Here is a 26,036-nt window from a genome sequence, read left to right as displayed (position 1 = left end):
TAGCTCTAAGGCTTTTTACCTTAACCTCTAATTTCCTATGTAAACTCTTTAGATGTTGTGAGTATGTGTGCATCTATTGTTATTAACATCTACTGTATCAAAGACATAATACGAAAGTGTCAGTTTTTATCATGCATAATGTACAGTTAATATGTAAAAAACCGATTATATTTTTTGTAAAAATGTGATCAACGTAATATGAAAACGACATGGATACTTCAGCTGTACGTGAATACTATAATACTTTACAACACATGTCGCTTAGCAAATTCAAGTTGTTCCAGACGGATCCATTTTGTCATCATCACATTATCCGCTTTTTATTCAAACAGCGCTCTCAAATAATAACAGTGAAACATGTAATTGTATGTAAAACCACGTGAAGAGTGCACAAGTCCGTAACCGGTCGCGCACGCATTAAATAACATCACCTTCTTCTGTGACTGGTAGTGGATATTATTCTACACAGTATAAATGGCTCTGAGCACTATGGGCTTAACATCTGAGGTTATCAGTCCCCTAGAACATAGAACTACTTAAACCTAACTAACTAACCTAACCTAACCTGCGACTGTAGCGGTCGCGCGGTTCCAGGCTGTAGCGCCTAGAACCGCTCGGCTACTTTGGCCGGCTACACAGTATAAATAACCCATGATGTAACTAAATTAAATGATGAAATCATCTGGGCCAGCTTGCTCCAACTACTGGGCCAACTTGCCCTGTCGGTGGGGCAGTCTGCCACAGATGATACTACTGCACTAAATACTTTTTTTATAAGCAGGCAAACAGTGGACAACCATAATTACTCAGCTGTAAAGGTGCTGAAATAATAGACCAGTGCTTCCACATGAAACTATTAATAGGAACATTTAAAATACAAGTTGGAGAAAATCGAGAAGAATGTGGACCAACCTGCCCCCGTCTTCCCTACAGAAAATGACTACCGTTAATCGACGACAGGGCACACGGGAAATGCTGCGTCAAAGGAACGCATCGCGTGCAGACGCAGCCGACAGAAAAGATAAGGACGGTGTTTCGCCGAGAGAGAGCCGTTTTGCAGCGTACACCTGAAAGTGTTCTGCAACTCTTGAGAACTCTCGACAATAGCGAGTGTCTTCCGCCACCGCTCTCTTTCTTCCTCACGGCGCTGCTGGCTGCTTTATGAGAGACTGTTACCCGGCAGGGGGGAGGGGGCTGCGGTAACAAACGCGACCGCAGATAGCGCCCGTCGCCCGCATCAAGGAAACTGGCCGTAGTTTCCACCTCATTTGCAGTTTCCTCCGACGGAGGCGTCTGGGACAGCAACCACTACTGTTCTGTAACGGCGCCGACCTGTTCCCGTTTCTTCTCCCGGTTCTGCGTTTCACACTTTCTGGTAGTTCATTCCCTTTGTTCCCGAATCTATTTTTATGTCACGATAAAGTACCATCTGATATCAAGGAGACTTCATCAGTCACGGGGAGCTTTAAATCACGTGCGCATAGCAGTGTTTACTGCACAGAAATCTCACCACTAAACCCCCCACCCTCACCGCGATTCTTTCAACCTTCGACTCCCCACTTTTAAAATGTTTATGACATCATATCACTTGAACTATGTGTCATACAAAGGCATTGTGTATTGCGTATTGAACCGGGGGCCTAGAAACGACAGAGAGGCTTCGTCCCGCCGTAGCCCTCAATGGTTCACTATCCCACAACAGGCCACAGAGGTCCACCCAGGGTTATTGTGCGGTGCGGCCTCCGAACCCCACCGCCTTCCCGCACCCCGGGAAGGTTTCATACCAGACGAGTGTCGACGCAAGTGTGTGTGTGGTAGAGTAATTATGGCGTACTCGTACGTGGAGACAGTGTTTGCACAGCAATCGCCGACATAATGTAACTGAGGCTAAATAAGCGGAACCAACCCTCATTCGCCGAGGCAGATGGAAATCCGCCTTAAAAACCATCCACAGGCTGGCCGGCACACCGGATCTCGACGCTAATTCGCTGGGCGGATTCGTGCCGGGGACCGGCACGCCTTCCCGCTCGGGAAGCAGCGCGTTGGACCGCGCGGTTAGCCAGGCGGGCTTACATAGGCATAGTTTTGCAGGTACGTTCAGTGATGCATGCGGATACTGATTGCAAAATGAGTTGCGAATAGACTCAGTAGTAAATAAGTACATCATGCCTGAGGCTGAAGTTTTGCAGCATGAATGGTGAAAATGTAGTAAGTGATATGCTTTTTCTTTTATTGTACTGTGGGAGATGTCAGCGAGAAAAAGTATCGAAAAGATTTGAAATTATGTGTTAAGTATGTTCGAAGTCGCTAAGTGTTCACATTCTCAAATACTAGACGAATATACGAGCAGTATGGTTAATTTGCACGCCATAAGTTATGCCGCTCCAATACATATCACTGTTCCTATCTATACAGGCTGAATCACATAAAACTTACACCGCAAATATTACGCAAATGGAAAGTGCCATAGCCGCAAGTGACATGTGGCTGCGGAAAAGTGTGTACAGGCGAAACGGGAGGAACTGTTAAAGAAAGTGTAAAATCGGAAGTAGCGGAACATAATGAGAACTGTGGCTCTGACATTGATTTTAATAACGTGCGTGTACTGGCTAAGGAAACAAACATTTACAGAAAAAATGTCCGAGAAGCGGTTGAAATTTCCAAGATTGCATCTAATTTCAATAGAGAGGATTGCTATAGGGTTCCGGCATCGTGGCTCCCCGCCATCAAAGAAATGAATACGCTGCCGCGGTGTGCGAGCGACATAAACAACGCGCTGCAAGTCACCTCGGCGGACAATAATATTTTGGGTAAATATTACCCCTCTCTTTCTCTGTCCGTTTCGAATCTAGCCAATGATGACGACCAATCAGTAGCAATAGAAGGAATTACAACCAATAATCCTTCTCCAGCATAAGTGTGGAATAGTGCCTTTCTATCCACTGACGATGGGCCGCCAATGGCATCCACAGGAGATCAACAACGCCCTTTCTTCTGCATCAGAGTGGGAATATTAGCCTATGACTAAGGCCCACCAATGGTAACCATATGAATTTTTAACCAATACGATCACTTCTCTAGCACGAACGCGAGAAAACTCCCCTTTATAAAAGGACGCGACACTCGTCTCTGACAGTGCTTTAACAGTAGTGGACACCAGACGACTCTGAGGAACATCCCAACAGATGGCTCGAAACGTCGATCATTTTAGAAGAAACACAGAAGATTTTAACTTCAGTAACAACAGCTACGAAAGCCTGAAGACTTAAATATAAAATGTATATCTTAATGTGAACAGTTGTTTTATGATGAACCTGTCGGTTCGAAACCCTTTCAACGCTACATAGCTCCTGCAACCTACGATAAACTGCTGCTCGAAAGGTAGCAACTTGTCTCGCGTGATCTGTGCAGTATGGTTCAGGAATCTCATACCGTCAAGTTGACCTGTCTTATTTGAATTTTTATTTCGCGAACACTTGTCTCAATATCTGTTATTTTGGCGTTAGTGCGATCTTATTACTTCACTATGCCACGTGGCAAGATCATGTGGATGGTGGCTGGAGTTAGGTTAGGATGTAAGTTAGTAATATTTTTTGTTTTGCACGTTGGTATTCCGGTTGTTATAGGTTTATCGATTGTTATTTTTTATTTGTAGTTTACATATTGTCATTTTGTCATTTGGACATGTGGACACTAGAAAATAGAACGCCAAGTGAAGAAACCGAAATATTTATGACATATTCTTCTGTTTAAGTTCAGTAGAGGGTTGGCAGGAGCAGAGAAAGACAAAACTTTTGCCCTTTGTATGGGGATAATACCACTGAACAGAGCAAGGCAAACAGAAAAAAAATGGCTTTCCCGTTTTGACATTACTGAATCTCCATGTTCAGGAATACCTTCGGAGTTTCATGAAGATCGTTTACACGCATTAATCCACAATGATCCAAGTCAGTGTACACGAGAACTGCAAATATGGTGCACTGCGATCATTCCACCATTGTGCGACATTTGCATGCAATGGGGAGGGTTCAAAAATCGAGTGTATGGTTACCGCACGTTCTAAGACAAAATACCAGAAGTCAGCATGTGGCCAGATGAGCATCTCTGTTTGATCGTCATCAATTGGTCCGTGAACAGCGCCAACCATTCCTATCGCGTATCTTTACTGGTGACAAGAATTGGTGTCTTTATGCTAACATCAGGAAAAGAAAGAAATGGTTGATCCCAAACAAAGCAGCAACTCCCAATACAAAGATCTGCGTGCATCCACGAAAGGTAATGTTACGCATTTGGTGGAACAGCGACGATGTGGTATACTACGAATTGCTTCGCTGAGTTGTAGTCAGCACTGGTGACATTTATTGTGAACCACTGAGACATCTTGCAGTCGCAGTCCAAGAACAATAACCAGGAAGACTGCGTGAAGTGACGTTGCTCTACGGCAACGCCTACGCGCATTCTGTTGATCTGATAAAAAGCACTATACAGGAGTGTGGTTGGGAAGTCATCCCCCACCCATTTTATTCAGCTGCTCTTGCTTCCTCATATTTTTTTGTTTCCGTTCTCTAAGGCACCAACTTATCCCGCGTGATCTGTGTAGTATGGTACAGGTATCTCATATCGTCTAGTCGCCTTTCCTCTATTGACCTGTTTTAGTTGAATTTTTGTTTCGTGAACACTTGTCTCAATATCTATTATTTCGGCATTAGTGCGATCTTGTTACTTCACTATGTCACGTGGCAAGATCATGTGGGTGGTGGCTTCAATGAATATCCTTTCCGGATGAAAATGCGCTCCTAACACGGCTCGATGAGTTCTCCGCCTCAAAATCGCGCGATTTCTACGGTGGCGGAACTGAAAAGTTACCCCTGCGTTGACGACTGTTGCAAACAGTGATGAATGAAGTCTCTCTCACGTGTATCTCTTGCGTACATCAAACTTATGGAAAAACGCTACAAAGCTATACACAAGACCAATACGTCGATTGAACAACGTCCCAGTGGGGAGTTGTAGAGGCCAGCCGCGAGCCAATCTTACTTCTTTGATGTGGGCCACATAAAGCTGTTTTTTTGGTACGTGCAGTGCCTTGTAAAGGGTGGCTGACTGTACGAGTGCTAACTCTGCCGCCGACTCCCTTGCCCCCTTGCCCCGTTGCATTCTGCCAGTCACAAAGCTATTCGAGCTACAGCAATGGCGCTCGATGCGATGATGCAGGAGCAGTGCAATCGGTTCGTGTTATTTTACAGGAACTCCTGGGGCATGCCTCATACGAAGGGTCTCTCATGCGTAACGTGTGTTGGCTATTACAGGGAATGAACATGCAAACTGTGAGCACAGAAGCAGACGGAACCATTCTCTCTCACCTTCCACTCCTTCCCCCGCCTAACCCCTTCCCACCCACCGCAACAAATAATTATCCTGTAGCTTGCCCAACTAGAATCTTGGAATCGCACATATTTCTATATCGTAAGAGAATACAGTCGAACGCACTGCCCAAATATCAGTACAGTATTCAAAACGCAAGAATTTCCATTACACATTTATCGCGCATGGTCGTCGTCAGTAATGGTCTAATCTCTTCATTGTTATAGGACTTTTGTGCCAGCAGGGATATAATAGGCTCAGTATTGTCATTTTTGAATCTGATAAGTGTTACGGTTAGAACATACTTTTAGGATATGGCAAAGCACTTACAGGAGTAGCCCAATAAATAGGAAAGGGCTGGCAGGAACTGTATGTAGACTTCGATCCTGTCACCTACTCGGCCCTACACAGCGGGTCGAGCTACTGTACGAGAGCAACCTAGTCAGTTACGCACTAGTTCCAATGACGGAAACTGTCTTTGGTACACCACCACCATCTAAAGATAGGAGCATAGAGTGATAATGGCTGCGGCAGTCGAGCACTTGTATACCTAACGCTCAGTTGTCCTGGCATCTCACTCATCGAGTGACGAACGCTGAAGAAACTCACCACCGCCGCTGTGGTCTTTGCGACGCAGACGGATTCGTCTCTACTCAGTCGCACCATAGGCTGAATCTGACGCTTCAGCTTCAACTCCCGGGAACTGGAGAACACTGACAACACATAAATACGTCCATGAGTCTGTCTGTCTTCATCAGGCTCATAACGTGGCCTCCGCTCTGCCAATTGCACGCAAAAATGAAAATCGGCGGTCACCAAATGTTACACTAGAGTCGCACACGACAAAAAAAAATTGTTCAAATGGCTCTGAGCACTATGGGACTTAACTGCTGAGGTCATCAGTTCTCTAGGACTTAGAACTCACACACATCCATGCCCGAGGCAGGATTCGAACCTGCGACCGTAGCGGTCTCGCGGTTCCAGACTGTAGCGCCAGAACCGCTCGGCCACCCCGACCGCCTCGCACACGACACCTGCGGCTAAAGAGCCTCTCCGGATTGTAGCAGCCATAAAATGGCCCGTTCCCAACTGTGTCGACACTCGATGTTAAGAGTCCTGCCAAAATGCCGTGTGGAAGCTGTTTACACACAGATGCCCAAAGTCAAGGTTATATGGGACAACATGGGAGCGGTCTGCCTTAAAACCGGTAACTTTTGTGGTATGCGCGCCGTCGTCATCTCAGACAGTTTAGAGCACCGTGTCTCACTTGAACGGGTGTCCAACAATAGACGGCGCTCCCTTTGCACCACTGCATCCGGCAGTATCACCAGCTCCAACCACCATCCACGTCATCTGCCACATGGCCCAGTAGAGTTATAGAGGTAAAAAGGTAAAGAAGACAAATTATCAGGTTTCTTGAACCGCTCCTCAGTTAACCTCACGAGGCTGAGTAAGTTCTGTTCCAGCCATCCCACCAAGGAAACATCCCTGGCAGTACCGGAATTCGAACTCGGGTCTTGCTCACGGCAACCAGCAGCGAGAGTTGAAAAGGATGATTAAAAATTCAATGCCCAAACTAATAGATGTTACAATAGAGCCAATAACAAACACAGGGAGCTTGACTGTTACGAGGACAAACGAAAGGGTGAATAGAGGACACTGAAACAAGCAACTAACCTAATAAACAAAGACCAAGAAACCAATGGTTTTCCCGAAATAACGTATTATCACTGAGTACATGGACACTTTATAACAGTCCACAAGGACTAAAAGGATTAAAACATACACTGTAGCGCCAAAAACACTGGTGTAGGTATGTGTACTCAAATACAGAGATATGTAAATAGGCAATATGCGGCGCTGCTGTCGGCAACGCCTATATAAGACAACAAATGTCTGGCGCAGGTTAGATCGGTTACTGCTGCTACAATGACAGGTTATCAACATTTAAGTGAGTTCGAACGTGGTGTTACAGTTGGCGATCGAGAGATGGGACACAGCATCTCCGAGGTAGTGATGAAGTGGAGATTTTCCCGTACAACCATTTCACAAATTTACCGAGAGTATCACGAATACGGTAAACAATTAAATCACCGACATCGCTGCGGATGAAAAAAGGTCCTCGAAGAACGGGACCAACGACGCCTGAAGTGCGACCCTTCCGCACATTGCAGCAGATTTCAATGCTGGGCCATCAACAAGTGTCAGAGTGCGAACTATTCAACGAAACATCAGCGATAACTCGTGTCCCCTTGATGACTGCACGACACAAAACATTACGCCTCGCCTGGGTCCGTCAACACCGACGTTGGACTGTTGATTACTGGAAATATGTTGCCTGGTTGGATGACTCTCGTTTCAAACTGCATCGAGCGAATGGACATGTATCGGTACGGAGACAGTCTCATAAATCCATGGGTCCTGCATGTCAGCAGGGGACTGTAATGGTATGTGCAGTTGGGACCTCGATACGTCTATATACCACTCTGACAGGTGACACGTATGTAAGCATCCTGTCTGATCACCTGCATCCATTCATGTCGATTGTGCATTCCGACGGACTTGGGCAATTCCAGCAGGACAAAGAGACACCCCACATGTTCAGAGTTGCTCCATGAGCACTCTTTTGAGTTTAAACACTTCCGCTGGCCACCAAACTCAGACATGAAACTTATTAAGCATATCTGGGATGCCTTGAAATGTGCTCTTCAGAAGAGATCTCCATCCCTCGCACTCTTACGGATTTATGGACAGCCCGCAGTATTCATGGTGTCAGTTCCCTACAGCACCACTTCCGACATTAGTCGAGTCCATGCCACGTCGTGCTGCAGCACTTCTGCGAACACATGGGATCCTACACGATATTATACAGGTGTTCCAGTTTACTGCGCTCTTCAGTGCATGATCCGCGTGACCACCGTTCGTGGGAAGGCAGTCCTCATTAAGTCTCCTCATCGACACCCGCACATGTTCAAAAACCCCAGGCATTGACATCCATCCACAATGCATTCCCAGAGTTCGTCGAAACTGTCAACAGTTCTGGAATACACCAAAGCTTTTCGGCACAGAAAAGTCCAATGAGTTCAAGTGGGAGAACTCAGGGGTCGTAGTACTGGCGAGAAAGTCTGCAGGAAACCCGAAACTAGTACTCTCGTCTGACAATGCCCCACTCTTTTTGCGTAATGGTCTTATTGTCAGTGTGGAACGACATGTCCAATCTACTTTCTTGAGTCCCTACATAATTAGTTGTTAGTCCCTTTAAGTTTTATTACTAATTACATGATTATTCGTATCTGTACTGGTGCCAGTGGACGAGTCCTTATGTGTCCACCTCTTGAGCTCAAGTTCACGGTTTCAAACCTCGGTGAGGTCAGTGGCATTTTCTTAGATTCAAAGGCCTACAGCAGGCCACAATCGTACAATAACGCAGCTGCTAAAATTGTGCTCAAGTTTCACTTTCAAATCGTTATTAGGAGCGTAGAAGTGGATATAAAACTGGAGAGAAACTGACCTCTGTACGTTCTATATAATAAAAGAGAGCCAGTCAATATTTCTCTTTTTTTCCTGAACGTGCTGTTAAGATTGATACTTTGGTAGTTAGTTAGTTCTCTGATATTCTTTTATTGTAATTAAGTGTCGCATTTTATTTATTGGACGAATTTTTGGCGTATCATAATTGTTGAATTGTCAACCTGAACAACGTACCAATAGAAGTTATGTTTGGTTTTTGGAGAATGGAGGTAAGAATGAGTGACAGGAATCTGAAGGGAACGGGAGAGGGGCCACCGGATACGTGGAGCCTGTACAATAATGAACTAGAATAACAAAACTCAGAAGATTTACGTGTATTTTAAATTTTATTTTGTAGTTAGTATTGTTTTTTATTTCAAATATTGGTACTAATAAAATCAGAGAAGATGAACTGTCTCAAGTGGACTTTCTGTCCAGATTCAAATCACAGTGTATAGCGTAAGCCATGAAGCGGCCGAAAATCAATACAGGCGTAAGACGGAACGTACAAAACACCACCCTCTGTATGGACATCAACAAATCACACAGTTATCAGAAGCCAGAGACAACTTCCTGAGTAGTACAAATTCTTTTGGTACCATACGGAGCGCATCTACACTCCAGCTATGGCGAGCTACAGTCAACAATTACAGATCACGATCTTTCCTAAGGAAGCACTTGCACCTGATGAAAATGTGAACTGGAAAAATTGGGAAATTCCTAACATTAAGGAGCGAAATAAATATAACAAAAATACCTATGGGAAGATGGGATATCGTTGAGGAACAAACCGATCTGTGGGCTGCAGGGAACCACAAAATATGTAGCTCTTGTTCCCCTGCCTGTCGCGTTTCGCAACATGTGCAGTGTAAGATCTTGATCTGGCCAAATACTATGTTGTCGACTAAGCAAGTTTCTGGACGGACATAATTTAATAATTTATCGCAGGTCAATTTAAATGCTGTAGTGTATTATACCGCTTTGGTGAAGTGATGTGTCACAAGGCATCTACGTAACCGACGAATGATGATCACCATCATAAAAGTTTTATTAAGTAATGGGTTAGTGTAGTATGCTGTTTGGAAGTTTCTTTTGTTTATGTGCGTGTATTCACTACTTTCGAGCGGTACCTGCCGTTTGGGCGGTTTATTTCTTGTCGTCTAATCTTTCCTTGGAAGATATGTTGCGCACCATGCAAGAAGAACTGCCGTGACAATAGCAATGACACTGAGAGAACGGCGGAAGAGGTTTTGGCTGTCACTTTTCTGTTATCTGTCATTCGCCTGAGAATGAACCTCAGTTAATATCAAATAAAACTGTAATTGATACAGCTCGTTTTTTTTTCAAAAAGTACTGTATGAGGTTTTCGAGTATTATACGAATCTTCAGTAAACTGCTGTTAAAGAAGAAAGCTTCTACATCATTTCTTTGAAAATACAAATTTGTGAGAGATTTTTTAACTTCCGGCAAAGAAGAATTGGCAGAGGGAAACGTAGTCTATACCAGCGAAGATATACATGGGATTTGGTTCCTTTTTTTCGGTTTAAACAGAAGTAGTTTGAATCATTAAAGAACGGCGAGCGAAACTTTATTCATGAGTATAGCACACCACATAACTTACAGACTGGACAGAACACTCCAAATTTTATTTAGTATTGTTGCTAATCGCTCCCTTTAATTATATCGTGATATTATTTAAGCACTCTGGTACATGTACAGTTTATAACAGCAATTGCTGTTGCCTTGTGTCATTATGAGGACGTCATTTTTGTGGGTACTGTACGCAGCGCTTTTGAAACTAAATAAACAAATACATTTTTTTAAAAACGTTGTCTGGCGCATTGTTTAGCAGGCGTACTCACCGGCAGTGCGCAGCCTGTTGTGCATGGCTAAGGTCTGCGTCTTCTCGCACCTCGAGGACGGCTAATCAACTCTGCAGAACGAGAAAACATTGTCACTATCATCAGAGAATAAACATGAAACCTATAAACTACAAAAACAATGACACTCTTTTCTAATCGGTTTTTGTTCTGTAATTTTGTATTTCCCTTTTCTTTAGCAGAATCTGTAACTTCTTTTTATCCCTCTTGGTTGGCGAACACTACAGCTGTTCTTGTAGATTACGCTGCAAGGAATACTACAACCAGTCAAGTGTTCTTGAAACCATTTTATTATATCACCACTAGTTTCGGACCTGAGCGCATCGTTAGATGATAGAGTTGACTTCTATGCAAATTTTACGTTTGCGTCTTCTTGAAAAGCCCTCCATTACATATTATAGAACAGCGGTTTGATTTTCTTTTACAATCCATTTTGATCAATGAACTAAACTAAGAACACGATGATGACACATTTGTGTACAAATGTAAACAAATGACGGATACATTTGCTGACATCTGTAACTAAATGTATCCGCCATCTTCTTTTTAGTTCAGTTCATTGATTAGTATGGATTGTACACACATCAAAAAAAGTTTTGGATCACCCCGTTACCCAGAACTCCTAAAGATAGACGTTAACTGTGGATTTTGTATCACAGACACAGTCCCTTTGACTGTTCAGAGATGTTACTAAATTCGCCCAAAGATGTATATATCCATGTATGAGCAGCGCCTATTAGACGGAGGAGGTCCAACATCCTATGAGTTCCAGTCATTCCACCAGGAAAGAGGTACACGGCTGGTGTTGTCTGTAGTTCAACCTTGCCTAGACGGTCAGTATCGCGGTTCGATCGCGACAGCACTGTTACTTTGTGCCAGGAAGGGCTCTCAACAAGGAAAGTGTCCAGGAGTCTCGGAGTGAAGCAAAGTGAGGTTGTTCGGACATGAAGGAGACACAGAGAGACAGGAGGTGTCGATGACATGCCTCGCTCAGGCCGTGGATGACCGCTACCTACCGATTATGCCTCGGAGGAACCGTAACAGCAACGTCACCATGTTGAATAATGCTTTTCGTGCAGCCACAGGACGAAGTTTTACGACTCAAACTGTGCACAATAGGCTGCATGATGCGCAATTTCACTCCAGACGTCCATGTCACCCGGTCAGGCTGAACGCTTTAGACACGCTGTCCAGTGAGTGTAGCAAGGTGGAGGTTCTCTGCTGTTCTGGGATGGCATTATATGGGGCCGAGGTACGCCGCTGGTGGTCATGGAAGGCGGCGTAACGGCTGTACGATACGTGAGTGCCGTCCTCCGACTGATAGTGCAACCATATCAGCAGCATACTGGCGAAGCATTCGTTTTCATGAACGACAATTCGCGCCCCCATCGTGCACATCTTGTGAATGATTTCTTCAGGGTGACGACTTCGCTCGACTAGTCTGGCCAGCATGTGCTCCAGACATGAACCCTATCAAATATGCCTGGGATAGATTGATAAGGGCTGTTTATGGACGACGTGACGCACCAACCACTCTGTGGGATCCAAGCAGAATCGCCGTTGAGGAGTAGGATAACCTGAACCAACTGTGCCTTGATGGACTTGTGGATAGTATGCCACGACGAATACAGCGATGCATAAATGGAAGAGGACGTGCTACTGGGTATTAGAGGTACCGGTGTGTAAAGCAATTTGGACCCCCACCTCTGAAGGTCTCGTTGTATGGTGGTACAACATGAAATGTGTGGTTTTCACGTGCAATAAAAAGGGCGGAAATGATGTTTATGTTGATCTCTGTTCCAATTTTCTGTACAGGTTCCGGAACTCTCCGAACCGAGGTCATGCAAAACGTTTTTTGATGTTTGTAAAAGAAAATGAAATGTATCTCCCATCTTGTTTTTAGTTCAGTTCATAGACTGTAAAAGAAAAGCAAACCTCTGTCCTATGATATGTAAAGGAGGGCTTCTCAAGAAGACACAAAGGTTAAAATTGCGAAGATGTCAACGCTACCATTTGACAATGGGCTCAGGCTCGAAACTAGTAATAATATAATAAAATCATTTCAAGAAAACTTGAGGTTGGTTGCAGCATTTCCTACAGTGTTATGTAACACTGTTGCCTGGTGCCTGTATTCCCAGTAAAAATTACATTTTTCCTTAATACATTCTCGTAGAAGCAGCTATACAGAATTCGGCGACCGGAAACTGGCGGTCTGCCAAAACGTCACTGAGTTAATAGATCTGAAACGCTGCTGTTTATAAACTCATAAATTAGATGCATTATTACACTTACAATAACAAGGTAATCCCAAAAATGTTTAACTCTAATTTACACATAAAATAGGCAGAAGATGTTGAGACACGATTACACTAAATATGGTACGATAGAAACGCACAATCATTGACATACCTACATTTACTTTGTACAGGGTGTTTCAAAAATGACCGGTATATTTGAAACGGCATTAAAAACTAAACGAGCAGCGATAGAAATACACCGTTTGTTGCAATATTCTTGGGACAACAGCACATTTTCAGGCGGACAAACTTTCGAAATTACAGTAGTTACAATTTTCAACAACAGATGGCGCTGCAAGTGATGTGAAAGATATAGAAGACAACGCAGTCTGTGGGTGCGCCATTCTGTACGTCTTCTTTCTGCTGTAAGCGTGTGCTGTTCACAACGTGCAAGTGTGCTGTAGACAACATGGTTTATTCCTTAGAACAGAGGATTTTTCTGGTGTTGGAATTCCACTGCCTAGTTTTCAACGGAGGTTTAATGTAACCAAAGGACCGAAAAGCGATACAATAAAGGATCTGTTTGAAAAATTTCAACGGACTGGGAACGTGACGGATGAATGTGCTGGAAAGGTAGGGCGACCGCGTACGGCAACCACAGAGGGCAACGAGCAGATAGTGCAGCAGGTGATCCAACAGCGGCCTCGGGTTCCCGTTCGCCGTGTTGCAGCTGCGGTCCAAATGACGCCAACGTTCACGTATCGTCTCATACGCCAGAGTTTACACCTCTATCCATACAAAATTCAAACGCGCCAATCCCTCAGCGCAGCTACCATTGCTGCACGAGAGACATTCGCTAACGATATAGCGCACAGGATTGATGACGGCGATATGCATGTGGGCAGCATTTGGTTTACTGACGAAGCTTATTTTTACCTGGACGGCTTCGTCAATAAACAGAACTGGCGCATATGGGGAACCGAAAAGCCCCATGTTGCAGTCCCATCGTCCCTGCATCCTCAAAAAGTAATGGTCTGGGCCGCCATTTCTTCCAAAGGAATCATTGACCCATTTTTCAGATCCGAAACGATTACTGCATCACGCTATCTGGACATACTTCGTGAATTTGTGGCGGTACAAACTGCCTTAGACGACACTGCGAACACCTCGTGGTTTACGCAAGATGGTGCCCGACCACATCGCACGGCCGACGTCTTTAATTTCCTGAATGAATATTTCGATGATCGTGTGATTGCTTTGGGCTATCCGAAACATACAGGAGGCGGCGTGGATTGGCCTCCCTATTCGCCAGACATGAACCCCTGTGACTTCTTTCTGTGGGAACACTTGAAAGACCAGGTGTACCGCCAGAATCCAGAAACAATTGAACAGCTGAAGCAGTGCATCTCATCTGCATGTGAAGCCATTCCGCCAGACACGTTGTCAAAGGTTTCGGGTAATTTCAGTCAGAGACTACGCCATATTATTGCTATGCATGGTGGATATGTGGAAAATATCGTACTGTAGAGTTTCCCAGACCGCAGCGCCATCTGTTGTTGACAATTGTAACTACTGTAATTTCGAAAGTTTGTCTGCCTGAAAATGTACTGTTGTCTCAAGCATATTGCAACAAACGGTGTATTTCTATCGCTGCTCGTTTAGTTTGTATTGCCGTTTCTAATATTTACCGGTCATTTTTGAAACATCCTGTAATAATAACAAAAGAACCATCCATCTGTCACCTTGTTCAGAATAACTGAACATAAAGACTTAATACCAAGACGTAATTATTAGTATGCTTCGAAGCGTTTGTGCATTGAATTTGGGTCTATCATGTATCTATACTGTCTAGATTGCAGACGACTCAACAAATTTGTTTGTAAGCTGTCTGCAATTATAGTCATCTTAGGTTTGCACAGTGTTGAGAAAAACCGTGTCACTTAGTCGAAAAACAGCTTTATGGCAACGCAGATACGCCTTTTAAACAAACGTGGATTTTATAACAGGTATACCAGTAATAAATCTAGACCGAACAAGTTCGCTGCTCGACGTTCTAAATGTTCAAGAATACTAATGCATCTCCATTACTTGGTACGGTAAGGACACCACAGACGTAATGCTGAGGAGTTGCACGCTTCTCTGTACCTTATTTTCTTTAAACCTTTCAAACCCCGGGAAGTATCTGGTAGACTGTTTCGAAGACACACACGTGCTGAGTGCATTCCAGTTCTTTGCAGAAAACAAAATTGTAAAAATAGTTTTCCACAAGCCAACGATAGGGGTGTGTGGAGATTGTGAAAGTAACTTACATATCTTCCTTGACACAATATTTTTTGAAGTCAGTAACTGCTAATATTAGTCTCTTGACTTTTACAAGATGTAGAATTATGCTAACTGAATGACAGAAGTAAATTTGTTTATGATCGGATCCACCGTGTGCAAACACAATTTTTCCTTGCCTTAGCAAAACACGTCTTGCTAAAGCTATAGCACCAACAGTGGTTTCTTTTCCTTGTTTCCAAATGCTGTGGTTTTTGTGGTTTTCTGTGTCACTATTTAACAAAGTGACAGTGGAAGTTTTTCACAGTGAAAATAATGGGAAAACCAGAATGGGAAAGAAAACCAACTGTAATCCAAAACATAAAAAACCACAAAAACCACAGTATAGGGTAAAAAGAAATAAAAATTTAAAAACACACTGATGCTGTTGTCATTTCAGCGAAACCTGTCTCGGCAAAAGAAGAAAAAGATGTGTTTGTGCAAGGCGAATCCCATCACAAACTAATTTCATTTGTAAACAAACACGGACAAAAGGGCTTCAGCTTCAACATGAGTGCTACAAGTTACGTTTACATATCTGGTCGATATCCAAGCAGCATATTTAGTCAGTCATTATTCTGGTTTCGTAAAAATATAAACGAAGACTTCCGTATCTTTCGCGTATGTCGTTGCTTCAAAATAAACGTAGACACTACTGTGACAGCATAAGCAATATTATCTACTGAACAAGCTAATTACGTGCAGAAAATCAAAACTGTTTGTTCACTACTCGCAGGAGACATATATTGGGAAGATACAATATGTTGAGACTTTTTTACTTACCGTTAACGCGACAAAACGCAACTATCAATCTCTGTCAGATCCCGCCGCTTAAAACACGAAGCGCAACGTCACTGAGTTCTGCACTGTTATCAATCATCTCTGGTGATTAGAGCCGTTAAAATATTACTCTGAAATCAGTTTTCCTTCGTTTAATATTACATATTAAAACGTCTTCTATTTATGAAACAAAACTGAATTTATGAAGTCTGCATATTGTATGTATACTACCAAAGATGTCTACAATTTCCTTCCTTTATTTTCTCACTTGTTTTCGGGAGGAATCTCCCCTCTCATACTACAAGTTTGTCCCTCGAACATCAGCCACTCTAAAAAACAGAAATATTTATGGCGTCAGCATCCAGGTGTGCAAAACTGGATTTCTGCCATCACCATACGAGGCTGATTGAGATGAAAGTCTGCATTGTTTGTTATTATGCAAATAAGATAATTTAGAAAAAATACGGATATATTGTGGGTGCTAGTAAAAATAATTATTTATCTAGCACCACACAACGGAAACTATCGTGAACGCACACTTATTTTTGTTTTAAAAGTAATTGCGATGGAAATGATGAACAGATAAACATAATTCTCTGTATGTCCATCTTTTTAGCGAGAGTTGTAAGACTCGGCTGATCGATAGAAGATGTCAAATTAAACACTTTTCAGCCGTCAGTTTTCAACCTTATTTTATTTGGCAACTATTTTCAGCATTTTACTACGTCATTTTCAAGCACCTGACCGACGTGTAGGTATAATCTAGCCCGCTTGTGGTCTAAACAGGGGTCAGCAATTCTGGTATTAGTACACTACTGGCCCTTAAAATTGCTACACCAAGAAGAAATGTAGATGATAAACGGATATCCATTATACAAATATATTATATTAGACCTGACATGTGATTACATTTTCACGCAATTTGGGTGCATAGATCCTGAGAAATCAGTACCCAGAACAACCACCTCAGGTCATAATAACGGCCTTGATACGCCTCGACATTGTCAAACAGAACTTGGATGGCGTGTACAGGTACAGCTGCCCATGCAGCTTCAACACGATACCACAGTTTATCAAGGGTAGTGACTGGCGTATTGTGACAAGCCAGTTGCTCGGCCACCATTGACCAGACGTTTTCAATTGCTGAGAGATCTGGAGAATGTGCAGGCCAGGGCAGCAGTCGAACATTTTCTGTATCCAGGAAGGCCCGTACAAGACCTGCAACATGCGGTCGTGCATTATCCTTCTGAAATGTAGAGTTTCGCAGGGATCGAATGAAGGATAGGGTCACGGGTCGTAACATATCTGAAATGTAACGTCAATGCGAACAAGAGGTGACCCAGACGTGTAAGCAATGGCACCCCATACCATCTCGCCGGTTGATACACCAGTATGTCGATGACAAATACAATCTTCTAATGTGCGTTCACCGCGATGTCGCCAAACACGGATGCGACCATTATGATGCTGTAAACAGAACCTGGATTCTCCGAAAAAATGACGTTTTGCCATTCGTGCACTCAGGTTCGTCGTTGAGTACATCATCGCAGGCGGTGCTGTCTATGATGCAGCGTCAAGGGTAATCGCAGCTATGGTCTCGAGCTGATAGTCCATGCTGCTGCAAACGTCGTCGAACTGTTCGTGCAGATGGTTGTTGTCTTGCAAACGTTCCCATTTGTTGAGTCAGGGATCGAGACGTGGCTGCACGATCCGTTACAGACATGCGGATAAGATGCCTGTCATCTCGACTGCTAGTGATACGAGGCCGTTGGGATCCAGCAAGGCGTTCCGTATGACCTTCCTGAACCCACCGATTCCATATTCTGCTAACAGTCATTAGGTCTCAACCAACGCGAGCAGCAGTGGCACAATAGGCTACAATCCGAACTTTATCAAAGTCGGAGACGTGATGGTACGCATTTCTCCTTCTTACACGAGGCTTCACAACAACGTTTCAGCAGGCAACGCTGGTCAACTGCTGTTTGTATATGAGAAACCGGTCGGAAACTTTCCTCATGTCAGCACGTTGTAGGTGTCGCCGCCGGCGCCAACGTTATGTGAATGCTCTGAAAAGCTAATCATTTGCACATCACAGCATCTTCTTCCTGCCGGTTAAATTTCGCGTCTGTAGCACGTCATCTTCGTGGTGTAGCAATCTTAATGGCCAGTAGTGTTTATCCTCCACCGCTAGTGCTGCCACGTCCCTTCTGTGAGTAGGTATTGCACGCGGTCGTCAAACATAGATGGTGGTCACATTAATGTGATTGGACCGTGTAGTTTTCCGTCTGAGCGTTAGCGGACTGTTAAGAAAGAAATGAACATTGAGGTGTACATTTAGTGTTCTGTTTGAATTTACAGCGATACCAGCACACGGAGTGTTACTGGGCACGCCGCGGTGGTTTCGATCTGCTTCTCGACCTTATTCCATTTCGTGGTTTCTGACTGTGGCTCGTTAGTTCCGATAGCTGCCTTTCCTGATGGGAAGGTCTGTCGTCCTCAGTTGGACACGCAGTATTTTCCTTATACAGGATGGTCCAAATATCTCACGAAATAAGCGTCAAAAGCAAAAACTACAAAGAACGAAACTCGTCTGCTTTGAAGGGGGAAACCAGATGACGCTGTGGTTGGCCCGCTTGATGGCGCTGCCATAGGTCAGACGGATACCAACGGCGTTTTTTTTTTTTTTTTTAAATAGGAATCCCCATTTTTATTACATATTAGAGTAATAAGTAAGGAAATATGAATGTTTTGGTTGGACCACTTTTTTAGATTTGTGACAGATGGCGCTGTAATAGCCACAAAAATATGGCTCACAATTTCAAACGTATACGTTCGTGGTATCACGTAACATTGCGCCAGTGCGGATGGTATTTGCTTCGTGATAGATTACCCGTGTTAAAATGGACCGTTCACCAATTGCAGAAAAGGTCGATATCGTGTTGATGTATGGCTATTGTGATCAAAATGTCCAACGGGCGTGTGCTATGTATACTGCTCGGTATCATCCAAGTGTCCGGACCGTTCGCCGGACAGTTACGTTATTTAAGGAAACAGGAAGCGTTCAGCCACATGTGAAACGTCAACCACGACCTGCAACAAATGATGATGCCCAAGTAGGTGTTTTAGCTGCTGTCGCGGCTAATCCGCATATCAGTAGCACACAAATTGCGCGAGAATCGGCAATGTCAAAACCGTCGGTGTTGAGAATGCTACATCAACATCCATTGCACCCGTACCATAATTCTATGCACCAGGAATTGCATGGCGACGACTCTGAACGCCGTGTACAGTTCTGCCACTGGGCACAAGAGAAATTACGGGACGATGACAGAATTTTTGCACGCGTTCTATTTAGCGACGAAACGTCATTCACCAACAGCGGTAACGTAAACCGGCATAATATGCACTATTTTTCAACGGAAAATCCACGATGACTGTGACAACTGGAAAATCAGCGACCTTGGTGGGTTAATGTATGGTGCGGAATTATTGGAGAAAGGATAATTGGCCCCATTTTATCGATGGGAATCTAAATTGTGCAATGTATGCTGATTTCCTACGTAATGTTCTACCGATGTTACTACAAGATGTTTCACTGCATGACAGAATGGCGATTTACTTCCAACATGATGGATGTCCGGCACATAGCTCCCATGCGGATGAAGCTGTATTAAATAGCATATTTCATGACAGGTGGATTGGTCGTCGAAGCACCATAGCATGGCCGCCACGTTCACCGGACCTGACGTCTCCGGATTTCTTTTTGTGGGGAAAGTTGAAGGATATTTGCCATCGTGATCCACCGACAACGCCTGACAACATGCGTCAGCGCATTGTCAATGCATGTGCTTTTACGGAAGGCGAACTACTCGCGGTTGATAGGAATGTCGTTACACGTATTGCCAAATGCATTGAGGTTGACGGACATCATTTTGAGCATTTATTGCATTACTGTGGTATCTAGAGGTAATCACGCTGTAACAGCATGCGTTCTCAGAAATGATAACTTCACAAAGATACATGTGTCACATTGGAACAACCGAAATAAAATCTTAAAACATACCAACGTTCTGTATTTTAATTTAAAAAACCTACCTGTTACAGCTGTTCGTCAAAAATTGTGAGCCATATATTTGTTACTATTACCGCTCCATCTATCACAAAGCGAACAAAGTGGTCCAACTAAAACATTCTACTACACGAATATGTAATAAAAAATGGAGGTTGCTATTTTTAAAAAATGTAGTGGTATCCGTTTGACCTATGGCAGCGTCATCTAGCGGGCCAACTATAGCGCCATCTGGTTTCCCCCTTCAAGCTAGACGTGATTCGTTCTTTGCAGTTTTTTTCTTTTGATACTTATTTCGTGAGATATTCGGCCCGGTCACAATCAATGGACCACCCTGTATACGAACTGATTGGGACTGGCGATCTCTACGACTCTGTCAGCCATAGAAGCCATTACTTCTAGATTTACATCTTGACTAGCTGCTAGTATAGAACGAGCATTGGTTGGTAGCCGTTGAAGAAATACACACTAACGTTGGAAAAATAGCAACACCAAAAACTATTAATGTACAGTAATGAAACTTTCAGAATACATTTGTCTAGGTAACGTATTTAAAATATTAATATTGCAAGATCACAGGTTAATATAAGCACGAGATCGGCCATTGCAAATGTGAAATGCTGGTACATTGTTAATCGATGTAACCACTAGAATTTTGAAAGTAAGCATGCAAACCTGCATGTATTTTATTGTACAGGTGCCGGATGTCAGTTTGTAGGATGTAGTTCCATGCGTGTTGTACTTGGTCGGTCAGCAGAGGGACGGTTAAGGCTGGTTGTGGATTCGGTGGAGCTGTCGTTGGATGATTTTCCAAATGTGCTCGGTTAGTAACAGATCTGGTGATAGAGCAGGCCAAGGCAACATATCGAACCTCTGTAGTGCATGTTGGGCTACAACAGAGGTATGTGTGTGAGAGTTATCCTGTTGAAAACACCCTCTGGAATTCTGTTCATCGCCTCGTGATGACTGGGTGTTGTGTTAAGTCCTTAGGTTAGTTAGGTTTAAGTAGTTCTAAGTTCTAGGGGACTGATGACCATGGATGTTGACCCATAGTGCTCAGAGCCACTTGAACCATTTTTTAATTCAGTTCAGCAATGGAAGCACAACAGGTCTAATCAGCACACTGAGGTACAAATTTACAGTCAAGGTGCGTAGGATAAACACGAGAGTGCTCCTACTGTCATACGAATTCGTATCCCAGATCATAACTTCAGCTTTAGGGATAGTGTGTTTAACGTGCAGACGGTTTGGTTGAAGACAATCAACTGGCCTCCTCGTAACCAACACACGGCCATCAGTGGCACCAAGACAGAACCAGCTTTCATCAGAAAACACAACAGGCCTCTACCATGCCCTCCAGTGGACTCTCGCTTGACACCATTGAAGTCGTAAGTGGTGATGGAATACACTTTCAGTGCGTCTGGTTCGGAGCCGTCCTAGTAACCAATTTCTTAACAGTTCGTTGTGTCACCGTGGTGCCAATTGCTCCTCATATTGCTGCTGCAGATGCAGTACGATGCGCCAAACCCATACGCTGAACACGATGGTCTTTCCTCGTTAGTGCCACCTGGCCGCTCGGAGACCAGCCTTCCTGCGACAACACTTTCTCGTCACCACCACTGCTGGCAGTCATGTACTGTGGATACATTTCTGCCAAGTTTTCCTGCAGTATCGCAGACAAAACATATAGCTTCTCATAGCCCTATAATACGAGCTCGCTCAAACTCAGCGGGGTGCTGATAATGGTATCTCAATCCACCACGTCCAATCCCAAAGGTAACTAAAGCTGGACTGAAACCGTCAATTTCCTCGAAAAATATTCAGAGCTGTATGGAACTCCTTTGGGAGAGGTACACTACTGGCCTTTAAAATTGCTACACCACGAAGATGACGTGCTACAGACGCGAAATTTAACCGACAGGAAGAAGATGCTGTGATATGCAAATGATTAGCTTTTCAGAGCATTCACACAAGGTTGGCGCCGATTTCTCAAGCACATGCAGCAGTTGACCGGCGTTGCCTGGTGAAACGTTGTTGTGATGCCTAGTGTAAGGAGGAAAATGCATACCATCACGTTTCGACTTCGATGAAGATCGGACTGTAGCCTATCGCGATAACGGTTTATCGTATCGCGACATTGCTGCCCGTGTTGGTCGAGATCCAATGATTGTTAGCAGAATATGGCATCGCTGGGTTCAGGAGGGTAATACGGAACGCCGTGCTGGATACCAACGGCCTCGTATCACAAGCAGTCGAGATGACAGGCATATTATTTGCATGGCTATAACGGATGCTGCAGCCACGCCTCGATCCTGAGGCAACAGATGGGGACGTTTGCAAGACAACAACCATCTGCACGATCAGGTCGTCGAAGTTTTCAGCTCGGACACCATGGCTGCGGTTACCCTTGACGCTGCATCACAGACAGGAGCGCCTGCGAAGGTGTACTCGACGACGAACCTGGGTGCACGAATGGCAAAACGTCATTTTTTCGGATTAATCCAGGTTCTGTTTACAGCACCTTGATGTTCTCATCCGTGTTTGGCGACATCGCGGTGAACGCACATTGGAAGCGTGTATTCGTCATCGCCTTACTGGAGTATCACCCGACGTGATGGTATGGGGTGCCATTGGTTACACGTCTCTGTCACCTCTTGTTCGCATTGGCCGCACTTTGAACAGTGGACGTTACATTTCAGATGTCTTACGACACGTGGCTCTACCCTTCATTCGATCCCTGCAAAACCTACATTTCAGCAGAATAATACACGACCGCATGTTGCAGGTCCTGTACGGGCGTTTCTGAATACAGAAAATGTTCGACTGCTGCCCTGGCCAGGACATTATCCAGATCTCTCGCTAATTGAAAACGTCTGGTCAATAGTGGCCGAGCAACTGGCTCGTCACAATACGCCAGTCACTCTTCTTGATGAACTGAGGTATCGTGTTGAAGCTGCATGGGCAGCTGTACCTGTACACGCCATCCAAGCTCTGATTCAATGCCCAGGCGTATCAAAGCCGTTAATGAGGCCAAAGGTGGTTGTTCTGGGTTCTGATTTCTCAGGATGTATGCACCCAAATTGCATGAAAACGTAATCACATGTCAGTTGTAATATAATATATTAGTCCAATGAATACCCGTTTATCATCTGCATTTCTTCTTGGTGTAGCAATATTAATGGCCTGTAGTGTAGTTATCTTTTCTCCAGATGTACAAACAAGCACACCAGATTTCTTTTATGGTCCACAACTCCTTCTTTATGTTGCGATGTTTTTTTTTCTGTCTCTGTAGTTCTTAATAAATCATCGGTTACTTGCTGTCCGCCAAGGGGATGCATCTCTCTGAGCAGAATAGAAGTCTTTTCGTCTCCAGCTTCTACTTCAGTTAACAATTCTTTAACTCTTTGTGATTCCGATTCTTCAAATTCTGATGTAAGTCAGTATACGGATAAGCCGATAATGGTTTTGGCTTGAAATCTGAAGCTAGTGCAGCAACTTCACTATCAACCGACCCGAAAAAGTAATGATACTTTGTTACTTCACTGCTAATATCTGCTCCAATAAACTGCGACTCCACTTGCAAAAAAACCATATCTTTATATTTTCTTGCCAGAAAATGGTGTTTTCACTGCCACGTGTGATATTTTCTCACCGGTGTCTTTCGATAGTGAATCTACCGTGAAAAACGGTATTTAAATAGGAGCAGTAACACTGAATAAAATGAAATGAGCGTATGGCATCGTTGGGCGGGAGGCCACATCGGGGAAGTTCGGCCGCCAAGTGCAAGTCTTATTGCAGTCGACGCCACATTGGGCGATTTGAGCGCCGGTGATGAGGATGAAATGATGATGAGGTCAACACAACACCCAGTCCAACCCGGCCAGAAATTGAACCCGGGCCCGCTGCACGGCAGGTAAGTACATCACCACTCAGCTAAGCAGGCGGACAGTAAAACTGAAATAATTATTAGAATGATTCTTCTGTATTCACGCTCATATCGGCTCACCAGTTGTCGGTCCTAGTAAAAGTAATTATTTGTTTAGCACTCCATAAAGGAAATTACAGTGAATACACACATAAACGAAAGGATTGCAACAATTTTTTTTTCACTGTCCATTTTCGGCTGAAAAAAAGCAGAATTTGTTGTGAGACGTCGTAGGATATTCCCTCTTCAGGCCTTACAGTTTCATGAAATTCTAATTAGTGGCGGAACTTCACATAGCCTTCAAAATGGTGGCTGTAACGAAGGTGTTCAAGCAGAGACCTTGCATGGTGTGTCTTTTCGCGAAAAACCAGAGCATCGCAGATACTCATAGGTGCTTGCAGAATGTCTACAGAGACCTGACAGTCAACAAAAGCAAAGGAGTCGTTGGGCGATGGGTCTGTCATCATCGCATAAAAATCGCGCAAACCTGTCCTATTTCACGCGTGCCAGCTTGCTGCAAACTGCTGTGACTCCTCAAATTTTGAACGCACGGACACTGTTATTCTATGTGATCGACGGATTAGAAACCACCACCTCGGTGCTCAACTGGGCATCTCTACTGGTTGTGCTGAAACACTCATCCACCAGTTGGGATACTCAAAGGCGTGTGTTCCCCTAACAGAAGACTATAATGAGCAAGGAAGGACCAACTGTGCAAAATTACTTGCACTCTACGAAAGAGATAGTGACAATTTTTGTCGAACATCGTTACAGGCGATGAAACATATGTTTATCATTTCGAACCGGAAGCAAAACTGCAATACATGGAGTGGCACCAAACCGCAGTAAGACGTTGGCTCCGATGTCGACCAATACAGTGGCAACATACTGGCATATAGGTATTCTCAGTAAGGTGGCGTAAGACAGTCGCATTAAATGGAGATTGTGTTAAAAATAGGGTTTTCTAGACAAAATACTGAGGAATAACATGTTATATTGAATATTAAACTAAAAAAACAGCTTTCACAAAAAAAATGTGTTGCGTTACTTATTGAACGCCCCTCCTACGTCTTTTAATCGTTTGCTATGGAAACGATAGACGGACAATCAAAAGACTAATCATTCCAATGTATCTCTTATAATTCTTACAGAGTATGCGATTCCCTTTGTTCATTATAAAGACATATAATTTTTCGACCACTGCGGAAGTACATGGATACCTCATTAGAACGCCGGCCGGAGTGGCCGAGCGGTTCTAGGCGCTACAGTCTGGAACCGCGCGACCGCTACGGTCGCAGGTTCGAAACCTGCCTCGGGCATGGATGTGTGTGATGTCCTTAGGTTAGTTAGGTTTAAGTAGTACTAAGTTCTAGGGGACTGATGACCTCAGAAGTTAAGTCCCGGAGACATTTGAACCATTTTGAACCTCGTCAGAAGAATTATTTTGATTGTGAATGCCGCCATTCATGAACCGCAATTTTCAAGTCTCCGGCGCCTTTGAATTGCTTGCGTCCGAGCGTTTCTTGGAGCCATCAAACCCAGGAAAGTCACTGGGGGCGAGGTCTGATTAGTGGCTGTTTAAGACATTTAAATTTCATATCCTATATTCTAGCCACAATTGATCGGCAGTATGTTGCGACAAAACACCTGCAATCAGAAGTAATCGCCGTTTACTCTTCCCTACAGGGAGAAGGTAATTTCATAACAGATTTGAATCTGAATTACTGGTCAGTGTTAATCCCCTTTGCATGTAATGCTCCAAAATTGCCACATTGCATCGCAAAAGAGAGTGAGGATGGCTTTTCATACCGATAGTTAGTGCGAATTTATACTCTCTTTTTTTCTTTTTTGCGATGGGCTATGACCCATTTGAGGCTAGATATTTTCGTTCTTGTTTGGTTATAGTGCACAAAAGTGTCTTTTTCTGTCACAGTTCTGTTAGGGAATCAGTT

At 43.8% G+C, this 26,036-nt stretch overlaps 1 protein-coding gene across 2 annotated transcripts in view; it reads right to left on the bottom strand.

The window, feature by feature from the left end:
* The window catches only part of LOC126284057 (lysosome membrane protein 2), a 643,741-nt gene that overhangs the window by 582,751 nt on the left and 34,954 nt on the right, over positions 1-26,036 (bottom strand). The window contains exons 1-2 of one of the 2 annotated variants that reach the window (XM_049982648.1): positions 16,094-16,184; positions 10,737-10,807 (exon numbers count right to left, since the gene is read on the bottom strand). In XM_049982648.1, coding sequence (XP_049838605.1) covers positions 10,737-10,761 — 25 coding nt within the window. In that variant the 5' untranslated portion in view covers positions 10,762-10,807; positions 16,094-16,184. Of the gene's footprint in view, positions 1-10,736; positions 10,808-16,093; positions 16,185-26,036 lie in introns of those variants that run through there. The other variant, XM_049982647.1, reaches the window with a different exon arrangement.

Source organism: Schistocerca gregaria, chromosome 8 (genome assembly GCF_023897955.1).
Source record: "Schistocerca gregaria isolate iqSchGreg1 chromosome 8, iqSchGreg1.2, whole genome shotgun sequence".
NCBI classification, from domain to species: domain Eukaryota; kingdom Metazoa; phylum Arthropoda; class Insecta; order Orthoptera; family Acrididae; genus Schistocerca; species Schistocerca gregaria.
The sequence above is the reverse complement of the archived record's forward strand: the minus strand, read 5'-3'. Positions and strand labels throughout refer to the sequence as shown.